General features: G+C 39.8%; 3 protein-coding genes across 3 annotated transcripts; 2 read left to right on the top strand and 1 right to left on the bottom strand.

The window, feature by feature from the left end:
- The first annotated feature begins 693 nt into the window (after positions 1-693).
- Positions 694-1,367, top strand: LOC145708177 (neo-calmodulin-like). The gene is made up of 4 exons (XM_081785829.1): positions 694-800; positions 844-981; positions 1,026-1,147; positions 1,188-1,367. Exons 1-4 carry the CDS (start codon positions 780-782, stop codon positions 1,357-1,359), a joined length of 453 nt encoding a protein of 150 aa, XP_081641955.1. The 5' UTR covers positions 694-779; the 3' UTR covers positions 1,360-1,367.
- A 7,382-nt stretch (positions 1,368-8,749) lies between these two features.
- On the top strand, positions 8,750-12,439 carry LOC145711711 (uncharacterized). Its single transcript, XM_081789405.1, has 5 exons — positions 8,750-8,879; positions 8,949-9,187; positions 10,724-10,855; positions 11,155-11,587; positions 11,684-12,439. The coding sequence occupies exons 2-5, from the start codon at positions 9,038-9,040 to the stop codon at positions 11,782-11,784; spliced, it is 816 nt and encodes a 271-aa protein (XP_081645531.1). The 5' UTR covers positions 8,750-8,879; positions 8,949-9,037; the 3' UTR covers positions 11,785-12,439.
- A 7-nt stretch (positions 12,440-12,446) lies between these two features.
- Positions 12,447-13,297, bottom strand: LOC145711120 (uncharacterized). Its single transcript, XM_081788849.1, has 3 exons — positions 13,231-13,297; positions 12,929-13,189; positions 12,447-12,885 (listed from the first exon to the last, which is right to left on the bottom strand). The coding sequence occupies exons 1-3, from the start codon at positions 13,256-13,258 to the stop codon at positions 12,635-12,637; spliced, it is 540 nt and encodes a 179-aa protein (XP_081644975.1). The 5' UTR covers positions 13,259-13,297; the 3' UTR covers positions 12,447-12,634.
- Between the last annotated feature and the right edge of the window lie 1,758 nt (positions 13,298-15,055).

Raw genomic sequence — 15,055 nt, 5'->3', positions numbered from 1 at the left:
ACACCTTGCGAGTGTAACCGTAACGCGTTGGCTTCCCTCCCAGTTGGCGAGCTGCCGATATCAACCTGCGGCTGGTCGCTGGAAGTGGCGCGCGCTAGAACTTCTACTTTTCGGATTTTTCTTTGAAAGAAGAAAGGGGAGGTTGAAAGTCTGCCAAGGTCAGCGGGCGCGGCATTCCAATCATGTCCGGAGTGTAAATAGGAGATGTAGAGGCCTTTCAACTTTACCGCAAATGTCAAGGGCCAGGTTGTCATAATATGGGATACACAGACTTATATAAAGTTGAACAATAACTTATTGTCAATAAGGAGCTTGGAAAAGGGCGAGAGGTTCTCTCCAAGGTTCTGTTCTTGAGAAAATTCTATTTTTCTTTGAGTCAAAACTCTCCCCAGAAAAGCGCGGAAATCTAAGACTTCCACTGAACTGACCCAGTTACTAGAAATAAGCACGGATTACCCTAGATTTACTCTTCAACTTTTTAGCGGTTCATGATTGAACCGAAAAGCAAGGGCACACACGTTCAATTTCGAAATTATAGAGTCAAGAGCAATTCTAGCGTGGACAAGCTTCCTGGGCTGAGTTCTCATGGCATGTTAATGGGGTACTGGACGCACGAACTCGGGAATTCCGCTTTAGTAGTCGCCTAGGAGTCGAAGAGACTCAAGTAGTGAAGGGGGACCAGGGGGACTTGAAAACGGAAGTTGAGTCATTCATAGGCTAAGTCTGAGCTGTTTTTTTCAGGAAATAAATCGATTTATATTCAACGCTACGCAGAGAAAATGAGCATCGATATTCAAAAGGTTTTATAAAGCCGAATTTTTTGCAAATAACATTTTTCACTAGCTTGGGGAGGAAAAACTCAAGCACTACCAGGAAACCTTTAAAAAATACGACAAGAATGAAGATGGGACTGTTACGACTGCAGAGCTTGCGACTGTACTAAAGGAGTCCAAGAAAGACCTTTCCAATCAGCAAATTGAGGTTGAAATTTTCTTGACAAGTCTTTTTTCTATGAAGTATTTTAGGACGCTGTGCAAAAATACGACGCCGACGGAAATGGAATCATTGACTTCTTCGAGTTCATCAAATTGATGGCGAACTTTAATCGTGACGAAGAAGGAGAAGAAGCTATCCGCGCCGTTTTTAGGTATTCGACGAAAAAAATGCTTTTTATTGACTATCTTCAGAGTTTTCGACAAAGACGGAAATGGCTTCATTTCAACCAAGGAGCTCAGAGAAATCCTCAAAGAGCTTGGCGATGATGTTTCTGACAAGGAAATCATCGAAATGATCCGAAATGTGGATATTGACGGCGATGGAAAAGTCAACTATGATGAGTTTGTGCAGATGCTGGCGTAAAATAAATAAATGCTTATGAAAAAAAACTTCCGTACTTAGTATTAGGCTGACTCAGAAAATGAGGGATTAGGCGGATGTTATCAGTACAGGCTCTTGGAGCACACAATTAGCCGTCATTATCCGAGGCCCAGTATGGGTGGGTTCAAACAAGGCTCAAGCTGCGTTATCTCCTACCAGTCACGTTAATGACCCTTCGTCTCGTCAATTCTTGCCTTCGTCAGCTTGAAAGAAGAGTTCAGATACCAAAAAAGTATAGATACCAATAGCGTTCTTGGGTTTCATTTTAGTGAACACTTGATAGTAGATTCTTGCTCCACGTTAATCACTCACTTGAAGAGGGAGTTGAAATAGACAACGGATGACAGGGCTCATCTCCACCCGATGATCACTTTCCGGCTTTGCCCGTCTAATCGCCTTTGAAAATGACTCCGCTGAATTCGCGTTTCTTCCAGCTTTCTTGAAGATAACAATGAGACCTTTCCGGACAAAGATACGACATTTTATTTGTCTATCTTTGTTGATGTCTAGTCGTCAATCCTGGGGATGGTTCTGGTAATCTTGATGATTTCAAAAAACTTTTTGTGGGGCCGGAAATCGTAAAAAAAGTGCTAGTGCAGTTTTGTCAAACTCGTCGAGACGAGTCGAATGATGTGTCTAACTCCTGATAATTCGAAGGATTGACCGAATTACCGGCTGGTTACCGGAAAATACGTTGTCACCGGCCGTTTTTGTTCTAGAAGTGATAGACAAATGTTTGACACCGGAAATCAGTTCTCCTGCAGGCTAAAAGATGAAGGTTTTATCAATACTCTGAAGAGAGTTATCACTAAAAAAAGTAATTTTTACTAAAATTTTGTTGTTGCTGCACGTTCCTAATTTCTAGTCCCATTTTTGCCAAAAATAGTATTTTAGTGATAACTCTCTTCAGAGTATTGATAAAACCTTCATCTTTTAGCCTGCAGGAGAACTGATTTCCGGTGTCAAACATTTGTCTATCACTTCTAGAACAAAAACGGCCGGTGACAACGTATTTTCCGGTAACCAGCCGGTAAACCGGTCAATCCTTCGAATTATCAGGAGTTAGACACATCATTCGACTTGTCTCGACGAGCTGAAGAAAACTGCACTTGCAGTTTTTACGATTTCCGGCCCCACAAAAAGTTTTTTGAAATCATCCTTATGCATGAACTTGGAGAGTTAATCGTTCGAAAGAAGGAAAGAGTTAAAAAACGCATTCCCTTATTTCGCAAGAATCGAAGTAGGAGCCAATTATTGCGTCCGGCATTTTCGATTTATCGCCTGCTTCGAATCAGACAGGAGGAGTCTGGAAGTCGGGATAGAAAAGGTCTGCGAATCAAGGCGCCGCGATGTCCAGGTCCAACCAAATTACAGTCTCGTGAAAATTCTGCCGCTCCAAAAAATGAAGGAAATTAGCACTTGAAAGTTTTAAGTACACATGGCTTAAATTTCCCTAGAATTTTGACACTGGATCAGCACTTATGATAAAAACGAGGGTCTTAGGTGATTAATTTAAGTATTTGAATGACTTTCTATTTATAACTTTGTTTCAAAAAGAGCTAGGGGAAAGGTTGCGTATTAAATTGTTTACAACTTCCGCCAATGTATATTTGCACAAGCCGGTCGGTTACAGAATTCGTTTTGGTCAAAATAATCTTGACTGAGATCATCTTCCACCTTTGCTAACCCGCGACTTTGAATCAAATTGAATAACTCTTCTCGTGGTTACTTCATTTATCGCCAAATAGAAATCCAGTTCTTGCTCTCACTAACATTTTTATTAGCAACCATGTTTTGCCTAAATAAAGCTCTAGTTCTTATTACTCTCTGTTTATACCGAGCCAATCGGAGTAATAAATACGAAGAAAAAGAAATTGAATGAATCATTATCGTTTAGTTTATTGATGATACAATGGGGCTGGCTGCAAATTGTTTGATTTGGGCGAATCGGCTAATCGTGCTGAATGCAGACGGATTGCGCCAAGTTCGCTTCTTCATATTTTAGATATAAAAAGCAAAATTGTTCCGATTGTTCCAGTATATTTCAGCACTAGAATTTCAATGAAACACATCCGCTTTTCTCACCGCTTCTCCACTTGACGTTCCCTCGCTCTGTTCAATCAACGAAGGCTTCAGCATTGAAAGCAACTAAAATAGATAAAGTCTCCACTCTGCTCGAATTCAGCAGAGGTTTTGACATTTCTTCCCTTGGAAAAGTGCTTTCAGAAACGCGAATTTTGAGGGTCCGAAACATATTGGATTCAATGCAATAAACACCAAGTGTTCTTGTTTTCTCCTTCTGAGCAACAATTCTTCATTTTTTCGAAATCGTTTGTTATTCGTTTCCTGATCTCGAATATCAAGAAATCCGCAGAAAGAATCGCTGATGTATTCATCTTCCTTGCGAAGTGGTTATTATTTCTTATTTCTTGGGCGGAAGTGCTCGCTCAAACACGTTATTCTAAGGCCTTCGAAGCTTTTGACAAAAGACCGCGCGAGCTCTAGAACGGTGTTATCATTCGAGGGACATGCTCTGGCGGATTTTGCTCCGTGTCAGAGGTCCTCCGAAGATGTATTCCCCCGAAAACGCAGGTGCCATACACCACTGCTGCTGCCGAGATAGCTCCACCACCACACCGGACAACGGGAGGCGATACTAGACCGTACTGCAGAACTGAAAATTTCACGGGTCCACCCTCTGACATAATTCTGGACTCACCCAAAAATAAACCTTCCTTCACCTTTCAGGAAGTTCTTTTCCCCTTGGAAATTTCGTCGGCTTAGCTTGAAGGATAACCCCCTTTAAAATCTTCCTCTATTGACAATACAGAAGAACGCTAATACTCTCCCTATACTCAGATTCGGTTATGAGCATTTATTACGAAAAAGATTCATAATCTCTTGTTTACGGCTCTTTGGGCGGCCCTTCTGACGGTGATTTTTTCCTTTGATAGATTAGGCAATCCTCTTAAACTTTTAAAGTTTAAAATTTAAACTCTTCTATTCTTTTTTCAGGCCTTATCGCTCCCTTTTAAATTTCGTGTTACTTCGAAATTAATAGGAAGAGCTTGTTATGTCAAGCCAAAATATTTAAAAAATTGCGACGTGAAAAGATTGCGACTTCAGAATTCGCAACGCTCGAATTTGTCCAGAAGACATAATTGTTTGTAAATTTTGATCGTCTCCGAGTGTGGGGGTCTATGATAAGTTTTACAAAAATAGACTGGTAACAAGTTGTCATTTCCTAATCCTCGATTCCACGACTAACATGGTAAAGCGATAAGAATTTACGACTTATCAGCGGGTCCAGCTCCCCCGCTGCCCGCTGGGTTCCTGGATACTAGGGTCTCCAAGCTGATATTTGATTGATTTTGATCGAGTTGATGTAGAAAAAAGAATGTACCTGGAGAAATAATTGTTATCTTTTACCATAATTGACCATGATATGATAGAATACAAAAGAGTGATCAATTCTGATCAAAATACAGATCGAATAATACGGTGTTCATCAGTAGCTCAGTTCGAATCAATCAAAATTGAGCCCGAAGTCTGGAAAATAGCTTTGATGATGATATCTTAAATGCCGAGTATTTTGCTAAAATAATGAATTTTCAAGCGTTTGGAACTTTATGTCGAGAAGATTAGGGCTGTTGATTTCGACTCCTTTTAAATTACTCGCGACTTTTTTCCGGGTAACCCGCAAGTATTAACGCGTGTTTACGCTTTACAATAATTACTCGGGCTGCTTTATAACAGGTGAAAATATTTTTGTGAGATTAATTGACACCTAAATGGCTTTTTTAGTCATTTTTTAGTCGGAATCAACAGCCCTGGAGAAGATGAAATTACTGGCGACACCCTAAGTGATGGTGGTGGTATTGGTGGTAGTAGTATTGCGCGGGAGCTGGAAGCGCGCTCTGGTCTGGTGCAGTTTCGTCCAAACTCAGCGATAACTGAATTATCCACGTTGAAAGTAGTTAGAGCTCGCGCCGCCGTGGTGTAATCGCTACGCTGTGCAGTAGCTCCTCCACCGAGGCTAGTTTCTCAAGAATTCATTTCCAACACCACAGATTATATCAGCAGGAGCAGGAATATTTATTCAATGAGCAGATCACGCATTCACTTCAGGAGAAATAATCAGCAGAATTGGTCAAACAAGGGCATCTTCAGGGGAATGAAGATTTTTCGCGACAAAAAGGATTCGTAGCGAAGATTTGCTTCGCTCATCTTGGTCATTATTCAATAAGCTGGAGAAAGACATAGATTCGCTTCGATTTTTCGTCAAGAAGATACAATGGTATTCGATAATTAAAACTTTCGCTTCGAAAATCTTTTCGATACAGGCTTTTTGTGGCGAAGATTCGCTTCGCTCACCTTTATCTTTCTCAAGCTCGTTAGAAAATGACAAAGATGAGCGAAGCGAATCTTCGCCATAAAAAGCTTGTATCGAAAAGACTTTCGAAGCGAAAGTTTCGATAATCGAATGCCTAATATTTTTGACAAAGAAAGCGAAGCGAATCTTCCGTAGCGAAAATCCCTGGACGGTTATGAAGTCGCCAGTTTCGTGAAAATTGAGCGACTAAGAATCGAGTCTTATTTTTCGCTATTTTCTAGAATTTTCGTAAGGCCTCCCTGAACTCTTCCACGAACAAAACTTGAACTAGAGATTTCCTCTACCGGTATCTAGAGAGAAAAACGCATGTTCTACCCGCAAAGAACTGTCGACCCCTCGTTCCCTCAATTTGTGTGACCTTTCAAAAATGGCGCGTCTCGAGCGGAGTGGTCGACAAAAATCTGACGAGCCAGATGACGTCCGAAATTGATAAATTTTAAAAAAGACTCGAGCAGAAAGAAAATGAAGCAACTTCTTTAACAACTTCCGGAATAGTTATCAAGGATAGAGAAAATGGAATTTAAGAAATGAGAAGATATCAGAAGAAAAATGAAATTAGAGAAAAAAATATTATTCTCGTGAAATATATATATTTTTAATCATTATTTAAAAAAATGTAGCGAAATATTGGCCACCGAATAGTTTATAACCGTCGAACATATTGCTCAAATTTCCTTAAAAATTACCTGGTTATGAAATACTGTTACTTTCAATTAATAACTCATTATTAAAAACATGTACTTTTCATATCAAATAGAAATTGAACATTTCTTTCTCCTTTATCATTCTAGCTTTCTGGCGAACCCTTGCGGATCTCACTGAACGGGAGATGTAAATGAACCCGTGGTAGATATGTTACGTTTCTGGTGGTAAGAAAGGGTGTTTTTAGCATTATCGATTAATTTTTCCACTTTTTTGTATTCGAAATACGAAAGGCGCAGCTTTTCATGAAATCAAGGAAGAGTACATTGAATTTTAAACAAGATCTGATCGATTAAACATCGCATTTATCTTTTATCTGGTAATCTGTATTGGCCCGAATGTGTGTGCTCGATTTTCAAGCATCAATATTTGATGAATACTTGAAAGAAAATGGTGGATTTTGATTTTTTGGCAGAAAAATTGGTCCCCGTTCTTATTATTTATACAGCGATAAAACTACTGTAAATTGTTTCGAAAGTGGTTACAGTGAATTACAGTTGCTAGCAACCCTAATTGTTTTTAGGGTCGAAGAAGAATTGCACTCTTTTTTGGGCATTAGAAAAAAAGCATCTGTATAAAAATGAAAGATAAAAATATATATTTATGTGATGCTCGTCATGGGATGGTTGACTAGTTCCATGATTATAGTTAAAGAATCAATATCGGCGCACTGAGTGGCGTATAAAGAGCTCAGAGGATCCTAATCATTGAATTTTATAGAGATTTTATGCTAAACCTCCGCGGCTCTTCTTTATCAGAGAAAAGGGTCTATTTCAGTTTATTTTTCTGAAGTAACATTAAGGTCCTCAATTTAGGGATGAGTATCCCTTAATTAACTCTTTGGTAATGGTCTTATAATTAATTCTTTCTGTAACTTTTTCTGAATCAACGGGCGCCCAAGATCTTTCGACATTTTCGCCCTTGAGGAAATACAGAAAGATGCTCAAAACTGGTTTCTTTTGGTCTTTAGCCCTCTTCGTCTTCCTCTCTTTTCGAGAACGAGCCACTTGCTCACCATTGTGCGTTTGTTTCAACGCCCATTTTTGGCGATTGATTTGCTCTTCAGCAACTCATCAAGGCACTTTTCGCATCTTTTTCATAACAAAGAGAAATAGGCGTTAAAATTACGTAAGTTATGTTTTTATAATATGGTCCGTATTAACGACCGTAAAAAAGTCGTTAATCTAGGAATAGAAGGCGATTACTTTCAAGTTGCCAAGGTCAGCATTTTCAATGGGAAACGTAAAACTTTCAGATAAAATGACCCTATCTCCGTTTGAATTAACCCCTTCGGATCCTTTGGCAATATTCATTCTTCCAGAAACGAGAACCCCAACAATTACGCTGCTAATTCCTGCAGACATATTTGCGCCCTTCCCAAATTTGACCTGAATTTTATGGCTTTCCAAGTGTCAAGTGGACGCTTGGGCATCCGTCTGTTTCTTTCCAAATGAGTGCGCAAACCGTGTTTCTCATTTTTTTGCTAAGCCGCGATTTCTCGACTTGACGTTTTCAATTGATTTGTTCGAATTGAAACTGAACTCGGTCGTTTAGCTTAGTTGTTAAGATTCCCACATTTTGATCGGTTGTCAAAATTGTTTCCTATTCAACCAAATTTGTTACGGTATCATTTGACAACTGTAATGACTTGAGTAGCATTTTGTTTGAGCAGAGTGTACCTTAGTAATAGGAATGACTTGCTTAGGAGAACTTAAAATTTGCAAACATGATGCAATCGAGTTGCCCTTTATAATACTTTTGATTGATTCTGAAGCTCGACTAGTAAAAGAAGATTTTCGATTCTTTGATTTTTGGCTCGTTGATTTTTATTCTATAATTTGCATAATAAAAGTTATCATAAAACGAGTCATTTCAATATTAACCACTCTTCAAACAATTCAAGTCAAAATTTACTGTACTGTTTTCAAGCGCTCTAGTACCATCATTTGTTAAATCGTAAATTGAAATTTGCAGAAATAAGGGCTCATGCTCGATGGTTTAAGATGATGGTGAATAGACTATTCAGAATAGTGCATCTATAAAATTGATTTACGATCTGTTGCCTTCAAATTACTCAATTCTGACTCAACCTGTCAACTTATATCCCCACAACAACCTGCTCTTCCAGACATAAGTTGAACTTTTTGATTCATTTAATTGAGATGAATGCACAAGCTCAGTTCGTTTTTCGAACCGCAGCTTAGCGCTCCGCTCGCGCTGCTCTTTTTTTCTTCTGTGAGGCGGCGCCCCCAGTTGAATGCTCGAGCTCTCTCACTAAAAAAATCGCGCTCCACTAAATAACGTTACTTGAAAAAATCGTCACCCTTTTTTCCCTCGAAGAGTCCAAAACTTGTAGAGAATTATAGAAAGAGATTCTATCGCAGAAGCTAGAATTTACATGTCCGAGGTCAGTTGAGGTCACGGTGATCCCGGGCAGCAAATGAAAAGGTCATAAAGTTACTCTCTTCTTTTTTAGAAATTGTGACTCGATAAACTGGCGAAAGAGTAAAAACAACGAAATCAACGAAGAGATTTTTCAAAGTGATAGATTCTGAAACGGAAATCATGGAACCTTTGGACGCGCAAAGATTGCGCATATTAATTCTTACCGCGGTCGGGCTGTGCATTGTCAGCCCACTGGTCGACTCGATATTCACTCCCATGGCGATTTTGGTCATTGTCGTCGGTTTTTTCGATAGCCGCCATTTGAACCAGGTTAGACATGATTCTAAACGATGATGATGCATTTCCGCTCATTCTGAATTAATTACTCATTAAATTTTAGAATAACGTAGTATTGCAAAATATGTATCAAAATTAGTAGTCAGCCCACTGTTTTACAATCCAATTATTGTATCGGCATATTCTACCGATTTAATTTTCTCATCCGGCAAAACGAGTTCATTACTCCCCTATCATCTTCCCACCAACACTTTCAAAGTTGCCATAAATATAATACGCCCCTTTCCCATCCATTTGGTTTATAAAACTTCCCCTGTCGACTTGGAGACTTGTTACTAATCCCTTTGCATATTCATTCACTCGCCATGACTGAATGATTTCCCCACGCAGACGGCTGTTACTGTAGTTACCGCCATGGCAAAATCACTGAACGCATAAATTATTGACAAATGGATTAGTAACTTCTTTTCTCGCGAGATGACGCAAAGCCCTCTCTTAAAATTGTGCATGCACGTTCACAAGGAGAGAATAACGTACAGTGTTTACTGTATGAATCTGTATTTATTTGAATGACTGTATTTCATATATATTGAAGTGGATATGCGTCAAATCTTTAGGCAATATTGAATTTGGTACATCAGAATTTTCCGCGAAATCGTGGAAGCCAATACAGATATCCAACATAAATTACGCTGATTATTCATACAGTCAATGTTCCATTTTGCCAGAGGCGCGACAATGTCTGGAATATTTGTTAATTTTTGAGAGATTCATAATTTATTGCTTCTTTGGTTTAATTTTAAGGTCACACTAGTTTTAATGTCTCGACTTAATCATCTGTCAGGATGATTTTTATTACTATCCAGGACTACTTGGGAGGTCAATTGACTCATAATCGTAATAAATTAGCATGTCGCGATAAGATAACACTAATAATTTCCTTTCCTGTTTTCGAGTTAACGAATTAACATTCAGTTTTGTCGAATTATTATTTATTCAGTATTACAATGATTTGATGTTTTCAAGCCATTGCGGGAGACGTAAAATGATTTTATGAATACTTGACTCAAGATTATTGCTTTACGAGACGCTTATTTGATCTGTCATTACGATTAGTCTTCGACTTATAAGCCGAGTAGTTAAAAATGTCATTATTTTTGGCTAAAAGTCAGTTAGATAGTACTGAATATTGAATCAACAGTGTATATTTTCTTCCTGTGAACGACCTTTCATTGCTAGAGCTAGCTGACAGTATCAAGATCGAGATACTATTTGAATAGCTTTTATAAAAATGTTAATGACAGTTAGAAACTGGTTTTTCTCAAGGTGTATTTTGAGAAGGAGGCTCTATTTTCTGGTTATTTCATTTTTGGAGACATCGACGAGAACAATTACTTTTGTTTAGGATAAATACTGCCCTTTAGTACAGAACATTGAGAATCCTAAAACAGCTTTGAAAGCGAATTCCAAGGATCAAGTTTTTTGTGAGTTCAGGAAATCAAAGAATTTATTGTGTGAGCCGGGAAAACGTCGTGTCTATTGTGCCGTGTTAAAATTGATTTCTTTCAGAATCGAAGTGGCCCTCGGCCTCGAATTGTCCCCCGCCAGAATGCTCAAAAGACAGTCAAGTACAAACAGACAACGCGGCACCAGCATCATCATCCCGAATCGCTCAAGCGTCCTGATCAGCTTGTTATACATGTAAGTTCATCTCCCATCGTATCTTGAGCTCGATGCTGATTCAGTTTCATCAATAACAATGAACTCACGCCCTCGAGTTACGTTTACGCTGATGGATTATCGTATAAGAAATTTAATGACTTGAAAACATGAACAAAAGTCCTTTCTCGTCATATTTTCAGAGCCCAAAATAAGAATAATTATCATGAAATAAGATCCCGGAGCCTTGGGATTATTCATCCAAATTATGTCCTAAAATACAATAAGTTACCTTGATACTGAAGCTATTTCCGATTCGTTTTCGTCAAATTTATATTCAGGACCAGTCGAGCCACGATACAGATTCTGTGAACAGTTTCGACCCTGCAGATGAATTGCTGAGTCTCTGTCGATTAGATAGAAGAACTGTTCACCAAGATGATCTTTGCGACGATGTCTTCCTGGCAACTCCCAGCAACTGGAAAAGTCTGCCCTCCTTCTCCGACGCCTCTTGCCCAAACTCCCAACTCCAGCACTCTTCTAGCGCGCGCAGCCGATCCTCCTCCTCTTCTTCAACAAAACGATCGAGCAAAATGCAGCGCCACGAAATTTCGCCGCCTCATGAAAACAACAAGGAAAACACTCACACACTGCTGCTTACTACTGACGACTCCCTGAAGCGACTCCTGTCTACCTGGGCCGATGAGCATATTCGACAATTTCAGGATGAAATTGACGATACAACGATTTGCGATAATGACTTATTTCTTTCAGGTGAGAAAATTTTTAGGAGAGGGCTTATTATGGCAGTCCAAACCAAGATCCCCTGTCTTTCAAGGAACTGACAACAACCTTACCATAAATTTTCAGACGAGGAAATCCAGCTGTACAGAAAAACGCACTGCGGACGCTTGGCAGGATCCAACGCACCGCTCAGCTCAAGCTCAGCTCCCAACTACATCGTGTCCTGAATGAAGATTATTCTAATTTTTCGCAAAACAATCGAAAGATGAAGAAGAAAAAACATCATCGTATTTCACCTAAAAGCCCCTATTTTCCTGTTTTGAACTATTTTTTCTTCTTCTTCTCTTTCCTCTCCTGTTCCCACAAATTTCACCAGTCGAAAATTGCGAAACGCTACAATTTCGGCAACACTCTCAGATCCAGTTTAAAATTCCCAGTTCTACAAGCAACCATTTTAGCGACAAAAATAAAAAAAAATACACAAAGACTGACTCAAGTTTTATTATTTTATTATTACTATTATTATACAATATTGAAACACAATCTTCACGTGATCAAAAAAAAAACAAACAGAAATGTGTATCCCGTAAATCTATTTTGCTGCTCTCTCCTCTCGACAAACCTGCTTCATTGAAACTCGGAAGAAATTCTCTTTGAGCCTGTTATTGGAAATTCATCGTGAAATCAAGGAAGACAATCTTTACACTACGCTTATATGATTTTTTGCAATCTCAACTCGTTATACCATTTTTATCTTCCATTTTGTCCTCTTGAATCCCAAATAACAAGTTTGATGATGATTTTTCCTTGAAATCTTTATGAAAAATGAGCAGTACACCCTTTTATCTTCCGATGAAGTAAATAAATTTATTTTCTCGTTGACTTTCTGTCTGATTATAATCAATTTATTTCCAGCAGTTTTCAATCAATCGTAAACAGTCGCAAATAACGGAATGAGATTTAGTACAGGCAGGTTTTTAATAAACAAAACTAATCAAACTAACTCTGTATCATGATAATTGATAAATAGCTTATTTTAAATAGCTTGTAACAACACTGAATGATAAGGGCCTGATATCATATGCATGATGATCCGCTGTTGCAGTTATCTTGCTGTTCTGGCGCGCGTCCAGAACTGGCATCGACCCAAGATTTCGGCGGATTCGGTGGTCGCGCTGGTGCTGCTTTTTCGCGCAGCATGCTCAACTTGCGCGGCGACGATCGTCTGGGCATTCTTTTTGGCGGCTGATCTTCCGGCAATTCTTGAATTGTGACTGATGAGCGTTTCTCGGAAGCAGCGGCCTTTGCGTAGAGGGCCATTGAAAGTCCTGAAATTTGTGTCTTTCTAAGAATTCAATTAGCCAGAGTTACCTCCTATCACACCACCGCGGACGTATTTACCAGACTTCGCCATTCGAGGAAGTCTTCCTTTTGCATATTTCGACGGCGATGCAGAGTATGGCGCCACTAATTGTCGTGCAGGGCCGGCTTCCAGATCGTCGTCTACCGATATTTCTCCTGGGGATCTATGCTTTCCTGATTTGTGAAACGGACACCATAATCGTAGCTTTCTCAGCCAAAACTTTGTCACCCATAGAATCAGCACCACAGTTACTGTAATAAATATGCCGCCTAAACTCAGCTAAAAAGATGTCTGCTAAATCAACGCTTACTGTTGCCGATTCCGACCACCCTCTCCATCGATGGAGACAAAATCGTCGCCGCATCTTAAATTTCTCTTGTTTTCTCATGGTTATTGCAGTAAGTAGTACCTGACGGAAGAAACTGTTTTAAAATTGTTTGACTTAGCCAGAGCATTATCTCGTGAGCTTGTGATTGATGGGGAGCGAGCTTGCCGTCAACACCTCTAGGTTCAGGGTCAGCTCCGGTTTTGACCTCGAAATTAACACCCGCAAGTTATCACTTCCACTTTTGTACATGCCTTTTTATTGCATCACTTTTAAACTAGTTGCTGTCAAATCTCATTTTCTTCCTCCTGCTCAGATTTGTTTGTGAAGGTCCTTGATAAGAATTTATATTTTTATCAGGCCTCTCGATATTTATATTCATTCTTCGCCGACTTCTTGAGCTTTAGTAAACTGCCCGATTCGTTACGCTTCAGTTCGTAAGAATGACTTCCTGTCTGTGAAATTTTCTTGCGGTCAGTCTCACTTTATTTTGTTGACCTAACATTTTCAAAGTCTACTAAATTTTTTTCTTCCAAAAGTTTTCAATGTCAAGTTTAACTCCCCATAAAACCAATAAACTTCTCCAATTAATCGTCATCGTAATCATAAATCGGCCTTTTACAACACACACACTTAAAAAATTTCGCTGCCGGATGATCCTGGTCCTGAGATTTGCCCCCGAGTGGAAACTGGAATAAGATAGAAATTCTATTGCGACTTGGAGCGCTGCCAAGCTCAAGTTTGGCGGCGCGCCAACACCGGCGTCGCGCATCAGATGATTTGGCGGTGGGCCAGCTACGCTCCGGATTTTCTACCGCTTTATATATGCTTTTCTGACAGATACGGAAAATATACAGAATGGGATTTGAAGAAATAAAGCATCGTTGGTGGCCCAAATCTCACATTCTTGAGGTGCGTCAACCGCAAGAGAGGAATTTATGCCTCAAGTCAAGAATCAACATCAAGTCATAACTGATTCCACGGAAAACAAGCAGCATCGTCGATAATAGCGCGAGACCGTCTCTGAGCAACGGTACATGTAAGATGTCGGTAAGTTTATGCTTACGCATACATTTACCTTTGCCCAGAAATGGAATTTCTCGGCCAAGAAAGTAAGTGAATTTCAAGTCCCTCTCTCTTTTTCTATCTCTATTTCTGTGGATTTCTTCTTGGGGTGTGCTGTCTACGAGCGCGTCACGGGATCACTGTGTGTCCCCGTCTCGTGGTGTGGGTGGAGCGCGGTCTTTACTCTAGGGAAATAGCGAATTACTCACTCTACTACGATTGACATGGGGAAAACGACAAAAGTCCCCGTTTTGCACAATGTCAGGAGTGCGACTCGACTCTACTACTACTACGACTATCTGGCGAGCGCTTCGAACATCGGGCAGCAGCGCCACAACGCGGCGTGGCCGCAGTATGGCTACCGCGAGGCCTGGCATGGCGCCAAACTTAGAAATAAGACCAACACCTTTGGGAAGAGCTTAGGAAGGAGTTGGAGTCGTCAAGATTGTATTGGATTCACTTTATCTTCACTAACAGAAGTTGTTTTCAACGATGAACTATCTTGAATCTGGTGGAATGCCAGAAGAAAAGTCATGATCTCAAAGCCGTCAGCTTCTTTTTTTCATACTCAAGGCTGTTTAGCCTTTGTAATAGCCGCACGCGGCTTTTGGCTGCTTAGAATCTGCTTAGAGAGAGAGAAAGAGCTAAAATCATGGACTCTAGTCCTCATCAAGGTCGAATTTCCCAGAACTGCTAAGCCTTGTCAAACTTTTCTAATCTCTTTTTGACATGGTCAATCTTTGAT

This window comes from Oikopleura dioica, chromosome 1, assembly GCF_907165135.1.
Source record: "Oikopleura dioica chromosome 1, OKI2018_I68_1.0, whole genome shotgun sequence".
Taxonomy (NCBI): domain Eukaryota; kingdom Metazoa; phylum Chordata; class Appendicularia; order Copelata; family Oikopleuridae; genus Oikopleura; species Oikopleura dioica.
The sequence above is the reverse complement of the archived record's forward strand: the minus strand, read 5'-3'. Positions and strand labels throughout refer to the sequence as shown.

Coding starts and splice junctions, on each gene's coding strand:
- LOC145708177 (XM_081785829.1), top strand. CDS start 780: ATGAGCATCGATATTCAAAAG. Junction 982..1,025: donor TTTCCAATCAGCAAATTGAG/GTTGAAATTTTC, acceptor GAAGTATTTTAG/GACGCTGTGCAAAAATACGA. Junction 1,148..1,187: donor GCTATCCGCGCCGTTTTTAG/GTATTCGACGAA, acceptor GACTATCTTCAG/AGTTTTCGACAAAGACGGAA.
- LOC145711711 (XM_081789405.1), top strand. CDS start 9,038: ATGGAACCTTTGGACGCGCAAAGATTGCGCATATTAATTCTTACCGCG. Junction 9,188..10,723: donor ATAGCCGCCATTTGAACCAG/GTTAGACATGAT, acceptor GATTTCTTTCAG/AATCGAAGTGGCCCTCGGCC. Junction 10,856..11,154: donor CTGATCAGCTTGTTATACAT/GTAAGTTCATCT, acceptor ATTTATATTCAG/GACCAGTCGAGCCACGATAC.
- LOC145711120 (XM_081788849.1), bottom strand. CDS start 13,258: ATGGAGAGGGTGGTCGGAATCGGCAACA. Junction 13,190..13,230: donor GGTGGTCGGAATCGGCAACA/GTAAGCGTTGAT, acceptor AGCTGAGTTTAG/GCGGCATATTTATTACAGTA. Junction 12,886..12,928: donor CCGCGGTGGTGTGATAGGAG/GTAACTCTGGCT, acceptor CACAAATTTCAG/GACTTTCAATGGCCCTCTAC.